The sequence below is a fragment of the Anomaloglossus baeobatrachus genome, chromosome 9 (genome assembly GCF_048569485.1).
Source record: "Anomaloglossus baeobatrachus isolate aAnoBae1 chromosome 9, aAnoBae1.hap1, whole genome shotgun sequence".
In the NCBI taxonomy this organism is placed as follows: domain Eukaryota; kingdom Metazoa; phylum Chordata; class Amphibia; order Anura; family Aromobatidae; genus Anomaloglossus; species Anomaloglossus baeobatrachus.
The window spans coordinates 15,222,011-15,243,262 of NC_134361.1; the positions used below are offsets into that span (position 1 = coordinate 15,222,011).

Consider the following 21,252-nt stretch of genomic DNA (forward strand, 5'->3'; position numbering starts at 1 on the left):
AAAACTAAGAAATTGAGAAAATGAAAAAAATATTTGGTATCGATTCCAAAAGGGACTGAAAAGGAAAGAAAAAGTAATTACATTAATTTTTTTTAGAAACAAAAAAAGAATAAAAAAAAATAAAAAAATATATATATATATATATATATATATATATATATATACACACACACACACACTGTATGTATATATGTAAAATTAAAATCACCCCCACATTTGCCCATTAAAAACTAAGAAATTGAGAAAATAAAAAAACATATTCGGTATCGATGTGCCTGTAGCAGTCTGGACAATCTAAATATCAAGTTAATCTGTAAAATCAGTAAATGGCGTAACAAGAATAAAATAAGATGAAAGGCTAGAACTGCAATTTTTATGGCCTCTGCAAATTCTCACACACACACACAAAAAATGCAATAACAAATTATCAAAATGTTCACCTATAAATGTATCAATAAAAATGTCCCAGACAACCAGGTCCCACACCACTCCACCAACCTCAATGACAAAAGCAATTTTTTATTATGAATTTTGATTTTTTTTTTTGTCAACTAAAGAAAAAATATAAATTTGGTATCGCCATGGAGAAACCATCTTTTTTTATTTTGTTTGTGAGTTTTCAGATGCTGTTGGCTGAATTATTAAATTAGGACCTTGTAAAAACTCAGTAAATATTTGCACAAATGTGCTCCATTCCACCCCCCTCAAGTGAATTTATAAATATTTATGCAACATTTTTGTGGAATATGGTGGAATAAAGTCTGTACTAGAATGATAAAATAAGTTATATATACAGTATATATATATATATATATATATATATATATATATATATATATATATATATATATATATATATATATACATATATCTATAAAAAAGAGCATTTTTTTTATTTTGCACAAGAACCACGTTCTTAAATTTTAAAAATTTGGTGCATAAAAAATTACACAAATACTACAAGAACAGTAAAATGACTTAAATGATGACTTGTGCCCATAATTCTTTGTTTCTATAGGAAGTGAGATGATATATAATATATACTGTGATACTCCCACATTCACCGCCACTATAGCTCTGCGGTGAGTGATTTTGTGCACAATCGTCTTTCCGAGAGCACATTGTGATTCTCTTAAAGGGTAATTGGTGTAATAATTTTAATTACAGCTGTCAGTGTCAGGCCGGCCAGTATGAAAGCTGCGGATCCTGACTTCTATTACACTTTAATATATCGCTGCTAATTAATAGCTTGTTTTGCTTTTCATGATCAGCGACAAATTAATATGAGTGGATATTACAAAGTAACAGAAAAATCAAGTACCTGCTGAACACCCACATATCGGAGAGGGAAACAAACACTAGTTTAATCCACAAACAAAAAGAACAGCCTCTAGCAGCAGCTACCGAACATCCTCCTCGTCGATGGTTTCCAGGAAGGGGGAAAGTCTATTTCTACACTCGAACAGGGGCAAACTTGGGATATGGTGTATGGGGGGGGGGGGGGGGGGGGGGCCCACTCAATAGAGAAATCTTTTTTACATGTATTGAACTCATTCAATAACAGTATTCTCACAGAAAATGGTAAGTTGGAGAAACCAAAGTATTGGGCCAAGGAAAAAAGGGAAGAGGTGACATCTAGAGAAAGGGTTACGTGTTGTCCAGTGTGGGGGTCTTTGAAAAATGAATTTCTACAAGAAGTATGAGTAAGAAATTTGTTAATTTAAACCCTCTGGATTCACCGTACCAAGGCAGTGAATCCATTTGCCTCCTTCTGTAGGATAGTTTTATTCCAGTCACCCCCTCTTGTAGGTGGATCAACCACCTCAATGACACAAAATTTGAAGGACTCCAGGTTACCCTCATGTATCGTTTTGACATGTGAGCAATGGGAGTATCTCTTTCATTGTGTATATCTCCTATATGGTCCCCAATTCGCCTTCTGAACTCCTTTTTGTTTTTCCTATGTACTCAAGTTTACATGTACATTTAAAAAGATAGATGACTCCACTGGTCTTACAATTTGCAAAGTGTCGCATATACATTTTCTGTGTAACCTCACTGAAAAGAGTTTTGGATATCTGCACATATTTGCAGAAATTACAATTACCACAACAAAAGGTTCCATTACTCTTTTTATCCAGCCAGGTACCCATTGGTTTGGGGGGCCGATATTCACTGTGTACCAACTGGTCCCTTATGTTTCTGCCTCTCCGATAGGTAATTTTAGGTGACACTGGCAAAAGGTCCCTCAAATCTGGATAAGCTCTGAGTATCCTCCAGTGTCTATTCAAAATATTGCGTACTGCAAAAGCATGGCTAGCATATCTCCCAATTATCCGAACTTCCGAAAACCCTTCTTTATTTCTTGGGGTGAGGAGGCTGTTTCTGGGGGTTCCAACAGCATTGTTAAATGCCTCGCTCAAAGACTTTGGAGGGTAGCCCCTGTCCAGGAAGCGACTCCTAAAGTTTCCTGCTTGCTGAAAAAAAGTTGCATCTGTGGAGCAGTTACCTTACCCTAAGGTACTGTCCCTTAGGGAGGGATCCCAGTTTTTGAACTGGTGGATGGTGGCTTTTCCAATGTAGGAGACTGTAACACTGCTCAGAATGAATTTTGCTGACTACAAGCTAACATATGATCTCTAAATTTTAGTGTGCTGAATGCAAAATCACATCTGTTTCCTCCAGTCACGTCCATTTTTTCCACAAAATGCTGTTTACTAAGGAACTCTTACAGTAATAATGTAACATTCTATTTACATATTTTGAACATGCAAAAAGAAATGCTGAATATGCAATTGGTATAACTAATAGGATGACTGCTTAATAAACAGATAAAAGCTGCCGACATCAGAATTTTATAGCTATATAAGCAGCGTGAAAACCGACTGCAACATTCAGCTGTTCAAGAGGCTAAAAAGTTGCAGCAAATATAAGTCTGCCAAAAAGGTTTCTGTTGAATATATCATCCAACACTCAAACAATTCAAGGAATGATGATACGTTCTGTTACATTTGTGGTTGCTTTACACAAGGACTTTGAGTAAAGCTTATTATGCATGTTTCAGGGTTAAATTGGGTGACCAGGAAAAACCTTGGACACCACATAAACTGTGTAGGATATGTGTTCAAAATCTTAGACAGTGGACTTAAGGGGGCTTTACACGCTGCGACATCGCTAATGCGGAGTCGTTGGGGTCACGGAATTGGTGACACACATCCGGCCGCATTAGCGATGCCGTTGCGTGTGACACCGATAAGCGATTTTGCATCGTTGCAAAAACGTGCAAAATCGCTAATCGGCGACATGGGGGTCCATTCTTAAAAATCGTTACTGCAGCAGTAACGAAGTTGTTCCTCGTTCCTGTGGCAGCACACATCGCTGCGTGTGACGCCGCGGGAACGAGGAAGCTCCCCTTACCTGCCTCCCGGCCGCTATGCAGAAGGAAGGAGGTGGGCGGGATGTTACGTCCCGCTCATCTCCGCCCCTCCGCTGCTATTGGGCGGCGGTTCAGTGACGCTTCAGTGACGTCGCTGTGACGCCGCACGGACCGCCCCCTTAGAAAGGAGGCGGTTCGCCGGTCACAGCGACGTCGCCGGACAGGTAAGTATGTGTGACGGCTCTGGGCGATGTTGTGCGGCACGGGCAGCGATATGCCCGTGTCGCGCAACAGATGGGGGCGGGTACCCACAATAGCGATATCGGGACCTATATCGCAGTGTGTAAAGTAGCCTTTAGGGTCAGAAATAAAAGTCTCAGCTTTGGAGTCCCAATGGTGCGGTGGGAACCTTAAGGCCCCATCATACACAGAGATAAATCTTTGGCAGATCTGTGGTTGCAGTGAAATCATGGACATATTGTTCCATTTGTACACAGCCACAAACCTGCCACTGATTGTCCACAATGTCACTGCAACCACAGATCTGCCGCAGATTTATCTCTGTGTGTGACAGGGCCTTAACAACCATGTTGATGACTGCTACCTTTGCATGGTAAATATTCCAGGCATGAACACAAAGACAAAATCTTCCATCCAGGCCCCAAGTCTTCCCTCACCTCTAAGATTGGTTGCCCCCTGCAATAAAGTTCCTGTATCTACTTACACCAGTTTGGAAATTTCCGACGACAATAGATTCTGTCAGTCCAGTTTTTCCAATGACACTGATGACGAAGATTTCATGGCCTCAGAGGTTGATGCCAGAATGTGCCAGGCATTCACCCAAGCGGAGATGAATGATTTGGTACGAAACCTTGATTTGCTGAAGTCATCAGCAAAGTTATTTGGTTCAAGGCTAAAGGAAAAGAACCTGCTGACTCCCCGTACCACATTTATGTATCATAACACGGAGAAAGGTCTTCTGAAATATTTCCATATGGACGAGGCGCTTGTAAACTCGTTTTTCTGTATGAAACAATTATACTGTGTGCTATCGCTTCTTCAGAATTTCTTATTACCCCAGTGTAATTAATGGCCATATAGAGTTGTATTGGCCTCGTGGTCACTAATATCCTTAGAGTTTATGCTGAAACCGTCTTCTCATCCCACCAAAGATTGTTTATAGGGTTTAAATCAGGCAGCTGTAACGATTCCTCTTGAATCTGCCAGGAAAGCTTCTGACACTAAGCCTTGGTGGACTGTGAGGGGTGTTTTGTCCGGTGAGATGGTCCATTTGCAGATTCTTTCCAGAACTGGCACTTGATGAAATTCTTCCACATACCATCTTTCACTATAAACATCACCGAGCTCCCACCTCCTTCAATGTAGACATCACCAAGCCCCCGATACGCTCTACTGTAGACATCACCAAGCCCCCAGCATGCTTCACTGTAGACATCACCAAGCCTCTGCCATGCTTCACTGTAGAGATCACTGAGCCACTGCTGTTCTTCACTGTAGAAATCACCAAGCCCCCACCGTGCTTCACTGTAGAGATCACTAAGCACCCACCGTGCTTCACTGTAGACATCACCAAGCCCTCACCATGCTCCAACGTAGACATCACCAAGCCCCTGCCATGCTTCACTGTAGACATCACCAAGCTCCCGCCCTTCACTGTAGACATCACTGACCCTGCTTCAGTGTAGACTTCACTGACCCCGCCATGCTTCACTGTAGACATCACTGAGCCCCGGCCATGCTTCACTACAGACATCACTGAGCTCCCGCCGTGCTCCACTACACACATCACCAAGTCCTCGCCGTACTTCACTATAGACATCATTGAGCTCCCCGCTGTACTTTACTATAGGCATCACCGAATGCTTGAGGCACCAGGTGGTTTGCCCAGCGCTATTTAAGTGCAGGAAAGTTGCTACCTTACTGATCAGTGTAGATCACACAGCTGGGATCCACCCCGAACAGCAGGAGAGGGGAACTTTTATTCCCATTACAGAATGAAGCAGCAGGTAAGATGCCCCACGGAGAAAGAATGGAGCGATGGTATCGGGCCTGCACAGCTGCTCCATTCCGATACAGGTAAAGTTCCGCTCTGCCCATTGGAGCCGGACTCAGCATTTGGACCCTCACTGATGAGGAAGGTATAACTGACTCTCTGAACAGGAGAACACCTTTCTTGTTATGGCTGTATATGCGGTAGTAGTGCACACACTGAATAATATCTGCATAGATTGTAGTTACCACCTTATACACTCCAGAAACACAGACCACATATTAGAACGGTGTCTCAGTGGTTAGCACTGTCCGGTGGTATGCACTGTATGGTGGCTCAGTGGCTAGCAGTGCACAGTAGCTCAGTGGTTAACACTGCACGGTGGCTCTTTGATTAGCACTGTTGCTTTGTAGTACTGGGGTCCTTGGTTCAAATCCCTCCAGGGACAACATATGCCGGGAGTCTGTATATTCTCTCAGCATTTCATGGGTTTCCTTGGGGTTCTCCAGTTTCCTCGCACACTCCAAATACTGATAGGGAAAGCAGATTGTGAGCCCCAATGGGGACAGTGATGATCAAATCTGTAAATCGCTATGGAATTAATGGCGCTATATAAGTGAGTAAAATAAATGAATAAATATGTGTGTGTATATATATATATATATATATATATATATATATATATATATATATATATATATATATATATATATATATATTCACCCATAAGCAGTGACATCAGCGCAGACCATATGTAGCATATATACTTCAGGAGTGATGTCACTACTACAGGCCACACAGCATGTATATATGGGGAATACACAGTACAATCTGCAGGAACAGAGTCTCCTGGCCACATAGGCAGTATTGTGGGCAGCACTCGGGTGGACAGTGGGGGTGTTATTCAGCATCTGGGCGGAGCCAGGCCCTCCAGTGCCGCCTCCAATGTAGCTTCCTTTACACCTATATACCCCCGGTGATGACGTCACTGCAGGCCCACCTCGGTGTATACCCAGCAGTGACCTCACCACAGATCCCTGTATTCCCCGCGCGTATGTGGAGGGGGTCTCCGCTGTGTGTGGGGGGAATCTCCGCTCTGTGTGGGGGTCTCCGCTGAGGGGGGCTGCGGGCCAGCTCGCCGAGACTCGCTCATTATTCATAGATCACCATCCCCCCCATGTCAGCCCCTGATCTCGGCCTCCCATTGGCCGCTGTCTGCCGTGACGTCACAATCATGATGAGAATTGATGATCGGACGTGCTGATTTCATTGTCTGGAGCCGGAGCAGCGCGGAGCCGGCCCGGCCTGGGGATCCCGGCGGCGGGGGGAGGTAGGTGCAGGCCGGGGAGCACCGGGAGGGCAGCGAGGACTACAGGCCGGAGCGGGATCAGGGGCAGCGAACGCACGGACCTGGGGGGGCTTGAGCGGACGAGCACGCCCCCTCCGCCACATTTCATACGCCCAGAGCTCGGCTCACGGGGTTTCTCTAGCCCCTGCGCCGCCGCCTGCACGTTCTGAAGCTCTTTAGCAGCAGAGGGGTTAATGAGAATTCATCCGCCCCCCCCACTCCCGGCCTCAATGTACGGAGAGAGGGGGGAGCGGCGTCCTGCCTCCCCTCCCCCTGCTGCCAGAGCATGCGCACAGCGCGCCTCCTCTCCAGCGCTGCACCTGTCTCCGGCCGCTGTGATACAAAGTATCCGGAGCACGTGACCCGCCACTGATACAATGTATCCAGTCACAGAGGCTGCGCACGTGACCGGAAACGTCATTACAGGGGGAGGCTCTGGACGGATGTGACGCCACGCACCGGCGATTTACATATAAACACAGATGACGTCATGCACACAATAATTTGCGTAGAGCAGTGACGTCATTAATCTAAAAATAGACACGTGCTGCAGTGACATCACACAGTTTTTCACAGTGAAAATAACCAGGGTGGGCTGGAGGTTGATGCCCCCTGCAGGACACAGACCCCTTTGGCCCATTCTCCTCTCGGATCTGTAACTTTTATTTCCGTGTTTGATCTGTGGACGTTTGGGAGTTCTTGTACTTTACGGGATGGACAATTAGAGTTTTTTCCATGTTAGGTTGATAATAATTGTATTCATTTATATAGCGCTATTAATTCCGCAGCGCTTTACATACATTGGCAACACTGTCCCCATTGGGGCTCACAATCTAGAGTCCCTATCTGTATGTCTTTGGGTCTTTGGAGTGTGGGAGGAAACCGGAGAACCCAGAGGAAACCCACGCAAACACGGGGAGAACATACAAACTCCTTGCAGATGGTGTCCTTGGTGGGATACGATTATTATTAATAATAATTTTTTTGGGGAGTGTGGAGCTAAATAAATCGATTTCACCATTTTAATTTTTTTTTTGTGTGCATCCCCGGTGAGATGAATATCCTGATATTATTTGGTCACAACAAATCTGTTATTTTTCTTTTCTGGAAAACGTTTTCTATTCAATTTGTATATTTTTTATTAGTTTTCTTAGAGAAGGTGAATGAAGCACGTTACTCTGCAGTGCGAATAGAAGGAGCATCTCAGAGGTGGAAGCGGCCCCCGCTGCTCGGACAGCCCCTGCTCAGATGCCGCCGTCATCCCAGGAAAAGAAGCAATAAAATAGGGGGCTGTCTGAGCAGTGGAGGTCCCTTATATACTCTATATACTGCTGCTACGGACGATCGCTCCATTACCAGCGGTCAGACTCTAGTGTTGGTTATAAAAAATAAGCTCCGGAGCCCACTCCACACATGTATGGTGCATGCCACCAATAATAACCAGGGCTGTGAGGTCACCTACCCCCCCCCACCCCCCCCCCCCCCGAATGCTGAGCACCCCTCCCCCCAGAATGCTGTCTTATTTTCTTCTCCCCATCCCCCAATAATGCTGTGTGCATCCACATAATGCTGCATGCCCCTCCCCCTGACCCTAGATTGCTGCTTGCTCCTCACCCCATCACAGAATGCTGCTTGGCCATTCCCACCCCAGAATTCTGCATGCCCCCCCCCTGCAGAGTGCTGCTTGACCATTCCCCCCCCCCCCATCCCCAACCTAGAATGATGTATGCCCCTCCCCACTCTGGAATGCTGCTTGCCCCATCCCCACCTCAGAATGTTGTGTGCCCCCCTCCCTCTAAAATGCTGCTTGCCGCGCACTTACAGGTGCTCCCCCGGCCCTGGATACAACACACACAGGTGTCATTAGTTGAGCACATAGAGCAGTGACATCACTCACATTCTATACCCCGCTGCACAGTGACCTGGTCGCTTTACATTATTTTATGTGTCCTCATCAATCTTCATGATCTGGAAATGGCGCGGTCCGGGCAGTTAAACGTGTTGTTGTGCTGTGGACTTTCTTCAGGTCACTACTATGTGACTTCTGCTGCAATCATTTACCAAAATGCAGAAAATCTCGTCACCTAATTATTGTGCAGCGACTTTCAGCCTTCACACTAAACATGGATGTCTTATCCAGGGTCTGCTGAGGCCGTTAGTTCTCCCCTTATGTTATTCCCCCCGGTGTCTGGTTCTGTTGATTTCACTGAAATTTTCTGTTTTGTGACGGCAGAATTAACAGAGTTTTTTTTTTGTTTTTCTTCATTAGATCGGTGGAAATTTCTCAAGGAGATCTGTTACAACCATAGGATGGAGGGAACTGTGGCCCCAAACGTTGGGGAAGTCACCTCCACCGGGTCTCAGGGATACCAGCCTGAGGTGGGAAATCTCTCTGAATATCAATGTGGCTTAGAATACGATTTTCTCCAGAGTCCAGTAAATAAGTTTACACTAAACTGATACTTTCTGCATGGAAGTTGACGACTCCTCTTTGTCGGTCTTATTCAATCACAGTCTCCACTAAACATACACGGCCGGAGTGTTTCTCGGCGTGCACTATAAACAATGGTTATAAAACGTGTGAACAGAGCCTTACATGTACTAATGCAATGTCCTGTATTGTGATTGACACCTAAGGGCTCGTGCGCACGTGTGCATATTGCATGCATTTACGCTGTGTCTACCACTGCAGCGTAAATGCATGTGTCCTGCATCCCCAGCAAAGTCTATGAAGATTGTGCATAATCCTTGCACACGATGCTTTTTTGAACGCAGCGATTTGGATGCTGAAATTTTGATCCAAATCCGTGCGTTCAAAAATGCAGCATGTTACTTTTTTTGTGCGCTTTGGATGCAGCTCCCGCTCTGTCTATGGGAGAGGCAGCATCCCGAGCGCATGAAATCAGCATTTATTCTGCTGAAACACTGCATCCATTATACAGTGTTTTTGCAGCGATTTGAAGTGCACATGTGTTGTCAAATCCCTGCAGAATTTTCTGCAGTGACTCGATGCAATATGCGCACATAGCCTTAAACTGTAGAAAAGCCAATCTGTCCTGTAAACCGGAGTGCCCAGAGTCAATGAGGGGCACAGCGAGCAGAAGGCGGCGGCATTCAGCTGACAGTAACATGGCTTGAGGGCATAAGCCTTATACACACCAGGCTGCATTCACACATCCGTTTCCATTTTTTAACATCCCTATAAGGGAGAGCATTTTTCTTGTGTTGCTTCCTTTTTTTTTCTTCAGTTTAAAAAAAAAAAAAAAAATGGAAAAACTAAAAACTTGTTACATGCGTTGTAAAAATATACACCTGTGTCTATATTTGAAATAATGTTGTGGGAAAATAAATCTATAGACAAAGAAAGCAGCAAGAGGTAAAGTGCAGAGCATGGCATAAAAACAGGAAAACCTAGATCTGATTGCTGCGATTCATATGTGGACACTGGAAGTGCTGCTGTTATTTGTATTGTTTCACACACACTTTTTACACCTCAGTTTGGATAATGTATGAATGTGTTATCAGCAGTATATACAAATCAAAAAAGTCCGTGGAGCCTCTGTTAGGAGTGTCGACACAAAAACTAGCCAGATATCCCTCCGGGAAGGACCTAGCCAAGGAGGGGCTCTTTTTAGGAAACCACCATATTAAGTCACCCTTTTAGTCAATATCCAACTCTTTAACAAGTTTAAAGATATGGCAAGGGAAATACCAAGGCCAGGAATCCATCCACAGACAGCTGTTTCGGGGTATTGCCTCTCATCAGTGTGGAGTAGGATTCTGGCCAGGTGGGAGCAATGCCACAGACAGCGGTCTGTGGATGGATACCTGGCCTTGGTATTTCCCTTGTCATATCTTTAAACTTGTCAAAGATTTGGATATTGCTAAAAGGGCCACTTCATATGGTGGTTTCCTAAAAAGAGCCGGTCCTTGGCTAGGTCCTTCCCGGAGGGATATCTGGCTAGTTTGTGCAAAAACAAAATATGGGCTCTTTTCTGTACAATAACTCATCAAAATTCACAATTCCTCCTGTTTTGGAAGTTAAAATGGGCCCCCAACCTCTTGGGCCCCTGTGCGGTTGCACCATTGATATGTCCGCCCCTGATTGAAGTGCATCACATTGAGCTGCAATTCCACATATAACCTATACACATTTCTAACTCTGTACAACGCTTTTAAATCTGCAAACTTTGCTGTGTGACTTTCTACTGCGGTTTTGGGGGTGATTTTCTGCTGATTTGCTGCTCCATTAGATAACTAAAACCAAATGAAAGGTATATCTGGACCTCGTTATAAGAGTAAAGGGCAACAACTACATATGATATAGAAACAGAGGACCAAAAAGTCGTTACATTTGCCCACATAACTTCATATCATATAAATATATAATCAAAGACATAGGAAACCCATGAGTTAGGGATCAGGCTGGGGAGAGTTCCACTGAACTCTCCCCCAGCCTGATCCCTACTAAATCCACTGAACTCTCCCCAGCCTGATCCCTACTAAATCCACTGAACTCTCCCCAGCCTGATCCCTACTAAATCCACTGAACTCTCCCCAGCCTGATCCCTACTAAATCCACTGAACTCTCCCCAGCCTGATCCCTACTAAATCCACTGAACTCTCCCCAGCCTGATCCCTACTAAATCCACTGAACTCTCCCCAGCCTGATCCCTACTAAATCCACTGAACTCTCCCCCAGCCTGATCCCTACTACATCCACTGAACTCTCCACGGCCTGATCCCTACTAAATCCACTGAACTCTCCCCAGCCTGATCCCTACTAAATCCACTGAACTCTCCCCAGCCTGATCCCTACTAAATCCACTGAACTCTCCCCAGCCTGATCCCTACTAAATCCACTGAACTCTCCCCAGCCTGATCCCTACTAAATCCACTGAACTCTCCCCAGCCTGATCCCTACTAAATCCACTGAACTCTCCCCCAGCCTGATCCCTACTAAATCCACTGAACTCTCCCCCAGCCTGATCCCTACTACATCCACTGAACTCTCCACGGCCTGATCCCTACTAAAATCCACTGAACTCTCCCCAGCCTGATCCCTACTAAATCCACTGAACTCTCCCCAGCCTGATCCCTACTAAATCCACTGAACTCTCCCCAGCCTGATCCCTACTAAATCCACTGAACTCTCCCCAGCCTGATGCCTACTAAAATCCACTGAACTCTCCCCCAGCCTGATCCCTACTAAATCCACTGAACTCTCCCCAGCCTGATCCCTACTAAATCCACTGAACTCTCCCCAGCCTGATCCCTACTAAAATCCACTGAACTCTCCCCAGCCTGATCCCTACTAAATCCACTGAACTCTCCCCAGCCTGATCCCTACTAAATCCACTGAACTCTCCCCAGCCTGATGCCTACTAAAATCCACTGAACTCTCCCCAGCCTGATCCCTACTAAATCCACTGAACTCTCCCCAGCCTGATCCCTACTAAATCCACTGAACTCTCCCCAGCCTGATCCCTACTAAATCCACTGAACTCTCCCCAGCCTGATCCCTACTAAATCCACTGAACTCTCCCCAGCCTGATCCCTACTAAATCCACTGAACTCTCCCCAGCCTGATCCCTACTACATCCACTGAACTCTCCCCAGCCTGATCCCTACTACATCCACTGAACTCTCCCCAGCCTGATCCCTACTAAATCCACTGAACTCTCCACGGCCTGATCCCTACTAAATCCACTGAACTCTCCCCAGCCTGATCCCTACTAAATCCACTGAACTCTCCCCAGCCTGATACCTACTAAATCCACTGAACTCTCCCCAGCCTGATCCCTACTACATCCACTGAACTCTCCCCAGCCTGATCCCTACTAAATCCACTGAACTCTCCCCAGCCTGATCCCTACTAAATCCACTGAACTCTCCCCAGCCTGATCCCTACTAAATCCACTGAACTCTCCCCAGCCTGATCCCTACTAAATCCACTGAACTGTCCCCAGCCTGATCCCTACTAAATCCACTGAACTCTCCCCAGCCTGATCCCTACTAAATCCACTGAACTCTCCCCAGCCTGATCCCTACTAAAATCCACTGAACTCTCCCCAGCCTGATCCCTACTAAATCCACTGAACTCTCCCCAGCCTGATCCCTACTAAATCCACTGAACTCTCCCCAGCCTGATGCCTACTAAAATCCACTGAACTCTCCCCAGCCTGATCCCTACTAAATCCAGTGAACTCTCCCCAGCCTGATTCCTACTAAATCCACTGAACTCTCCCCAGCCTGATGCCTCCTAAAATCCACTGAACTCTCCCCAGCCTGATGCTTACTAAAATCCACTGAACTCTACCCAGCCTGATCTCTACTAAATCCACTGAACTCTACCCAGCCTGATCCCTACTAAGTCCACTGAACTCTCCCCAGCCTGATCCCTACTAAATCCACTGAACTCTCCCCAGCCTGATCCCTACTAAATCCACTGAACTCTCCCCAGCCTGATCCCTACTAAATCCACTGAACTCTCCCCAGCCTGATTCCTACTAAATCCACTGAACTCTCCCCAGCCTGATGCCTACTAAAATCCACTGAACTCTCCCCAGCCTGATCCCTACTAAATCCAGTGAACTCTCCCCAGCCTGATTCCTACTAAATCCACTGAACTCTCCCCAGCCTGATGCCTACTAAAATCCACTGAACTCTCCCCAGCCTGATGCTTACTAAAATCCACTGAACTCTACCCAGCCTGATCTCTACTAAATCCACTGAACTCTCCCCATGCTGATGCCTACTAAAATCCACTGAACTCTCCCCAGCCTGATTCCTACTAAATCCACTGAACTCTCCCCATGCTGATGCCTACTAAAATCCACTGAACTCTCCGCAGCCTGATGCTTACTAAAATCCACTGAACTCTCCCCAGCCTGATTCCTACTAAATCCACTGAACTCTCCCCAGCCTGAGCCCTACTAAATCCACTGAACTCTCCCCAGCCTGATCCCTACTAAATCCACTGAACTCTCCCCAGCCTGATCCCTACTAAATCCACTGAACTCTCCCCAGCCTGATCCCTACTAAATCCACTGAACTCTCCCCAGCCTGATCCCTACTAAATCCACTGAACTCTCCCCAGCCTGATCCCTACTAAATCCACTGAACTCTCCCCAGCCTGATTCCTACTAAATCCACTGAACTCTCCCGAGCCTGATGCTTACTAAAATCCACTGAACTCTCCTCAGCCTGATCCCTAACTCATGGGTTTCATTATCCCTTATGGTAAAGCTTTTTTAGGTAACTATATGGGTGATTGTTCCTATGTCTTTGATTATATATGTATTGCTCTTGGAGCAACATAATTGAGTAGGAAAAGCACATAGAACTATATAAAAAAAACTCACCAAAAGGAGGCAAGACAAATGATATGTGCACACAGAATGTGGTGAGCCTTCCTCATAAAGATGGCTGCAGCCAAGGTGCAAGATGCTGATGTCACAGCCACTCAACCTCCACACTAGAGGGGAGGGGCGGCTGCTTAGCATAAGCCATGCACACTAATAAGGCTTGCACTGGGAGCCCATCATATAATGAGTGAAATGCACAGTGTCTGAACTGTAACCTATATTTTTGCAGGATGTGTGTGGACCTTTTGAATTCAGGTGGTTAAATGGTGAGCCTGTCATGTGTTATGTACTCATAGTGCTAACTGACCCGCCTGGACCTGGTGTTGTGCCTCATTTATAGGCCATTATTCAGACACTGTGCGTCTCGTGTATCCGTGTGAGATGCACCTATATAGTGCTGTTTAGCCCGCCTGACCTGGTTTTCTGGCGTCATTTATAGGTTACAGTTCAGACACTGTGCATTTCACTCATTATATGATGGGCTCCCAGTGCAAGCCTTATTAGGCTATGTGCGCCCGTTGCGTAAATACATGCAGTTACGCTGTGCTTTGTAGTGCAGCGTAACTGCATGCGTCCTGCGTCCCCTGCACAGTCTATGGAGATTGTGCAGGGGCCGTGCGCACGTGGCGTCTTAGAGCGCAGCGCTTCGGCTGCTGCATGTCACTTCTTCCGTGCGCTTTGCCTGCAGCTCCTGCTCTGTCTATGGCAGGAGCTGCAGGCAGAGCGCATGGAATCGGCTTTTTTTTTTTTTCTCTATGGACATTTTCTGCAGCGATTTGAAGCGCACGTGTGCACATAGCCTTAAGGCCCCGTCACACTAAGCAACATCGCTAGCAACATCGCTGGTAACGAACAACTTTTGTGAAGTTGCTAGCGATGTTGCTGTGTGTGACATCCAGCAACAACCCGGCCCCTGCTGTGAGGTCGTTGGTTGTTGCTGAATGTCCTGGACCATTTTTTAGTTGTTGCTGTCCTGCTGTGAAGCACAGATCGCTGTGTGTGACAGCGAGACAGCAACAACTAAATGTGCAGGCAGCAGGAGCCGGCTTCTGCAGAGGCTGGTAACCAATGTAAACATCGGGTAACCAAGAAGCCCTGTCCTTGGTTACCCGATATTTACCTTTGATACCAGCCTCCGCCGCTCTCACTGTCAGTGCCGGCTCCTGCTCTGTGCACATGTAGCTGCAGGACACATCGGGTTAATTAACCTGATGTGTGCTGTAAGTAGGAGAGCAGGGAGCCAGCGCTAAGCATTGTGCGCTGCTCCCTGCTCTGTGCACATTTAGCTGCAGCACACATCAGGTAATTAACCCCATGTGTGCTGTAGCTAGGAGAGCAAGGAGCCAGCGCTCAGTGTGCGCTGCTCCCTGCTCTCTGCACGTGTAGCTCCGTGCGGTGGTAACCAAGGTAAATATCGGGTTGGTTACCGATATTTACCTTAGTTACCAAGCGCAGCATCTTCCACGCTGCGCTGGGGGCTTGTCACTGGTTGCTGGTGAGCTCACCAGCAACTCGTGTAGCGACGCTCCAGCGATCCCTGCCAGGTCAGGTTGCATTAGTGTGCATGTCTTATGCTAAGCAGCCGCCCTTCCCCCCTAGTGTGGAGGTTGAGTGGCTGTGACATCAGCATCTTGCACCTCGGCTGCAGCCATCTTTATGAGGAAGGCTCACCACATTCTGTGTGAGCAACATAATTGAGCCCTGATTTATGTACCTAAGGGTGGGTGTGTGGAATTTTTTCACTCACCGTATGTTGTGTTTTACATGTTTTTCTATCCATGTGCACTGTTTTTTGATAACTTATAAAATATACTATTTTATATTTCCTATGCGGTGCTTATTTGAGTCATTTGACTTAGGGGTATGAAGTTATGTGGGCAAATTGAAAGACGTTTTGGTCCTCTGTTTCTATATCCATTAGTTAACTGTATTTCTCTGTTGCAGATGAACCTCCGCTCCGTTTTCAGTGCGGACCAACAGAGAATACTGCAGCGATATTATGAAAAGGGTATGACCAACCAGAGCAAAAGCTGCTTCCAGCTGATATTACAGTGCGCACAAGAGACAAAACTGGACTTCAGTGTGGTCAGGGTAAGTGGTGGGGAACGGAAGGGAAGGAACGAGGAGCAATCACACCCTAAATATCCAGTATAGAAATGGAGGGAATGCAAGAGTAATGGCTCAAGCCTGAATTTGGTAGGTTCTCACGGACACGCCCAAGTCCAGGCTTCAACAAGACCTTCAAGAGGAAAGGAAATCAGCCATGTAATAATAGCAATAAAACACCAACTTCATCAAATATCAAGACTAATCCACACAAGACAAGAAGTATCTGCAGCGCAGAAGATCACCAAGACTGGTGCAGCTGTAACAAATCCTCTGCAGTTGAATATTAAGTGCCCCCAGTCAGTACATCTATTATAGGGTCTGGTAGCGCCCCTGCTTTCCGCGGCTGGAGACTCGTACATTGGCGCCCCAGAGCCGGGAGTGCACCTTATTTATGGCTGTGGCATAACTACAGCGCGGTTGTTCTGAATCTCACGGCTGGCATGTGGCACCAAAGTAGTAGAACTGGATTCTGCTTATTGTCTTTTCTTTAGTTAATTTTTTATGTATAAATGTGACATTATTTTAAGTCAATATTGTGACGGATCATTTATTTAAGCTTTTAGCTTAGACTCAGTGTAAATACATTGCTGAGCTGCAGCCTACACTCTACAGCAGTAGTCACGTCTTTACAGGCTTCAGTGCTAAAATCTCCCAACATTCCCGGCTTCATTAAAGGGGTTGTCCAGTCTAAAACGACAAGTCTGCAGTGACTGTATGTGTCATTCTGTGACTGCAGACTTGTGAATCCTCCCATTGCAAGGACTACGTGCTGTGAGGATTCTCCGGTGTCGGAGCCGAGAATGACGGTCACCTGATCACAAGTATACGATATGTAAACTCTGGGCCAGAATCCAACCAGACTGTTTCTGGCACTCTAAGGCTTTGTTCGCACGTACATGCTGAATATTCTGCAGCGATTTGACAGCACATGTGCTCTTCAAATCACTGAAGAAACACTGCATAATGGATGCAGTTTTTCTGTACAAAAAAAAGGCTATTTCCTGCGCTCTGGCTGCGGCCCCCACCATAGACAGAGCGGGAGCTGCATCCAAAGCGCACAAATTAATTGACATGCTCATTTTATGAACGCATGGATTTGAGTCAAAATTTTAGCACCCAAATCGCTGCGTTCATAAAAGCATCGTGCGCACGTATCATGCACAATCTACATAGATTGTGCAGGGGACGCAGGACGCATGCATTTACGCTGCAGTGCAATACGCAGCGTAAATGCATGTAAGTACGCAACATGCGCATGACCCCTTGGGCCTCACATACAGTGACTGCAGACTTGTCGTTTTAGACCAGAAAAATGACTTTAAGGCATAAAGCTTAGGCCTCGCTCCCACTTGCGCATATTATCCAGCTCAGGCTCTGCAGTGATCTTGTGATAGGATCACAGGTGCGGTGAAGAGGTAGAGTGATCTCTCTATTTCCTCCACTACCTGTCCCTGCATATATCGCACTGCACTCAGATGACATCAGTGCGGTCTGATGTGTCACATGCACCCATAGACTTTTATCAGATTGCATTCGTCCGTGTTAATCACAAGTGGGAGTGAGGCCTTATTGAAATGATCTGTATTCCGGCAAGTGTCATCTACATTTGTCCAGAGTCACACTTGTGAGTGACTCGCATGTAATTTGCGCGAGTCCCGCATCGCATCATCCGTCAGCAGGCTGTGCCAGGTGATGTGATGCGAGACTCGCACATATTACACATGAGTCAATCGCATGTGTGACTCTGGACTTAGATGAATATACAGACTGCCAACACTGAAATATAGGAGCTCAGCAAAGCTCATAGAAGTGTGCATGGCCACAAGCTTACTGATTGTTTCCAATACAACCAGCAGAATAGTGAGTGCAGCTCTGGAGTATAATACAGGAGGTAACTCAGGATCAGTAATGTAATGTACGTACACAATGACTGCACCAGCAGAATAGTGAGTGCAGCTCTGGAGTATAATACAGGAGGTAACTCAGGATCAGTGCAGTATCAGTAATGTAGCTTCACAGTGACTGAACCTGTACTGATCCTCAGTTACCTCCTGTATTATGCTCCAGAGCTGCACTCACTATTCTGCTGGTGGAGTCACTGTGTACATACATTACTTATCCTTTTACTGATCCTGACTTATATCCTGTATAAGTAATTTAATGTATGTATGCAATGACTATACCAGCAGAATAGTGAGTGCAGCTCTGGAGTATAATACAGTATTTAACTCAGGATCAGTAATGTAATGTATGTACACAGTGACTGCACAAGCAGAATAATGAGTGCAGCTCTGGAGTATAATACAGGAGGTAACTCAGGATCAGTAATGTATGTACACAGTGACTGCATTAGCAGAATAGTGAGTGCAGCTCTGGATTATAATACATTATGTAACTCGGGATCAGTAATGTATGTACACAGTGACTGCACCAGCAGAATAGTGAGTGCAGCTCTGGAGTATAATACAGGATCCGTACAGGATAAGTAATGTAATGTTTGTACACAGTGACTGCACTAGCAGAATAGTGAGTGCAGCTCTGGAGTATGATACAGGAGGTAACTCAGGATCAGTAATGTAATGTATGTACACAGTGACTGCACCAGCAGAATAGTGAGTGTAGCTCTGGGGTATAATATAGGATCCGTACAGGATAAGTAATGTAATGTTTGTACACAGTGACTGCACCAGCAGAATAGTGAGTGCAGCTCTGGAGTATAATACAGGAGGTAACTCAGGATCAGTAATGTAATTGCACAGTGTACTGCAGCAGAGACTGCCATCCCTGATGTTTCCATAGATGGAGACTACATTGTATCTTTCTTGTGTTGTCACATAACTGTCCCATTTCCTTCATTTCCACAGACCTGGGTAGGTAACAAGCGGAGGAAGATGAGCAGTAAGACGTATGTGGAGACTGGAGGCCAGTTACAAGGCTCAGTGCCTAATTCACCATCCCGTCCCCAAGAGGCAACTGTGAGAACTGTACCAAATATCCCCCGTAGTCAGCCGCCCCCCAGGACTTCCTCTGGAGCAGACCTCATCATGACTTGTGTGTACAGTCCAAATAACTCTTCTAGAGCAGGGACCACAGCTCAGACCACCACTCCTAAGGCAGATCTCCTGAAGCCCACCCTGCAGAGGGCGCCAGTGAGGACTGAGGCGGAGTATCACAAGCTGCAGGCTCCGGTACAGCGACAGGCGCCCGTGGTCAAAGCCTCCATGCAGCCGATCGAAGAAAAGACTGTGGTGTTGCCTCGGCAGCAAAATATGGCAAATCCAACTAACTCCATGTATACTGTCAAGAAAAACTTTGGGGGCTCCAGCCAGATGATCGAGAGACTTGCTCCACAAAAGACAATCACTTGGTCGGTTAAAAATGTAGCAGAGGCTCCTGGGGGGCAACGATTGCACAAACCCGAGCAACCAAACGTAAGCCCCATCCCTCACCTGTCCACCGGGCAGCGGCCCAGGGACTCGGCCTGTGGTCTGAGGAACCTGGAGATCCGGGAGGTGTTTTCCTTGGCTCCTGGCGAGCCTTCCCCCAGAACGCTCAGCGCAGGACTAGAGGAGAGACCCCGGCCGCCTGAGAGCAACTGCTTCTCCATAGCCATGGAGACTGGAGACGTCAATGACGAATACGCCCGTGAGGAAGAACTGGCGTCCATGGGGGCTCAGAACCAGCTCTGTTCCAGGTTTAGGGAAAGCAACAGTTCACCACGTGAAAATCGATCCGCGCTGTCACCGATCCCTGTACGGACAGCAAGTGCCAAACTCCACCAGCCCAACACGAGAGACCCAGCCGAAAATACAATGTACCACAGCAGTGACTTCTACATGCCCCCGAATACCTCAGCACACAACACAAGCAGCACACAATACCCCGGGCACAACGCCGCGCGGAGCAGCCTACACCGACACTACAGCGTAGCCGCCCAGCCCGGGGCTATGATGCCCAACCCAAACAACTACCAGGTAAACAGCGGGGCTGACGGCAGGCACCAGCGCCACTGGGCGCAACTCTCACAGGTGGGGACAAGGGTTTTAGTTTCATCTTCAATTCCTGGTCAATTCTAAAACAAAAATCCACAGCAGCACAGAGTATCACAGGAGAATATTGTGCTTAGGTCATGGAGTGTTTATGTAACTCACAGTCTGTGATCTCCATCCTCCCCTAAAATCCTCTGTGCTGCTGGAACCCAGCTCTGTCTAAGGCTGCTTCCAAACTACGTTTTTTTAACAAGCGTCCTCAACGTTTTTTTGCTGCAAAAGCGGATCCTGTTTTTGCAAAGAGAAACGCACAGGATCCTGTCACTGGAAGTTTAGGGGCGGGCATTGGAGTCATGTGATCGGGAGTGAGTGGAACTGAACGTGACAGACTGGAAATTCAGACGCAGCTGAGGGCAAAAGAGAGAGGAGAAGAGAGGAGAGGGGGAGGGGGAGAGAAGAGAGGAGAGAAGAGAGGGGAGAGAGAGAAGAAAGGAAAAGAGAGAAGAGAGGAGAGAGAAGAGAGAGCAGAGAGGAGAAGAGAATAGGAGAGAAGGGAGAAGAGAGGGGAGCGAGAAGAGAGGACAGAGAAGAAAAGAGAGGAGAGAGAGAGAAGAGAGGAGAGCAGAGAGAGGAGAGAGAGAGAGCAGAGAGGAGAGCGCGAGGAGAAGAGCGAGAGGAGAGAGGCAAAGAGAGGAGAGAGAAGAGAGGGAGAGAGAGAGAGACTGATCACGCCAGGCTGGTTTCTGGCCAAGTAGGATCCTGTTTATCAGCATACGACCGTTCTCATGCGCTTACGTGCTTTGTAGTCAGGATCCAGCGACTTGCAGTATTTGGACGCAGCTCAAAAACGCTAAAAGTAGCGTTTTTGAAAAATGTTAAAAAACTGCACGTCGCTGGATCCTGACTAAACCGCACGTAAACGCATGTGAACGCATGTTGACGCGAGTCCATTACAAATGCATTGAAATGAAAACGCATTTGCACTGGATCTGTTTTTGCGTTAAAAAACGTTCAGGACGCATGTTAAAATAACGTAGTGTGAAAGCAGCCTT

General features: G+C 46.6%; 1 protein-coding gene across 1 annotated transcript in view; it reads left to right on the forward strand.

Moving 5' to 3' along the window:
• Positions 1-6,592: 6,592 nt before the first annotated feature.
• Positions 6,593-21,252, forward strand: part of HDX (highly divergent homeobox) — a 60,272-nt gene continuing 45,612 nt past the window's right edge. Inside the window, exons 1-4 of the mRNA XM_075323080.1 lie at positions 6,593-6,717; positions 9,005-9,114; positions 16,047-16,193; positions 19,076-20,185. Of these exons, the coding sequence (XP_075179195.1) occupies positions 9,046-9,114; positions 16,047-16,193; positions 19,076-20,185 (1,326 nt within the window). The 5' untranslated portion in view covers positions 6,593-6,717; positions 9,005-9,045. The remainder of the gene's footprint in view (positions 6,718-9,004; positions 9,115-16,046; positions 16,194-19,075; positions 20,186-21,252) is intronic.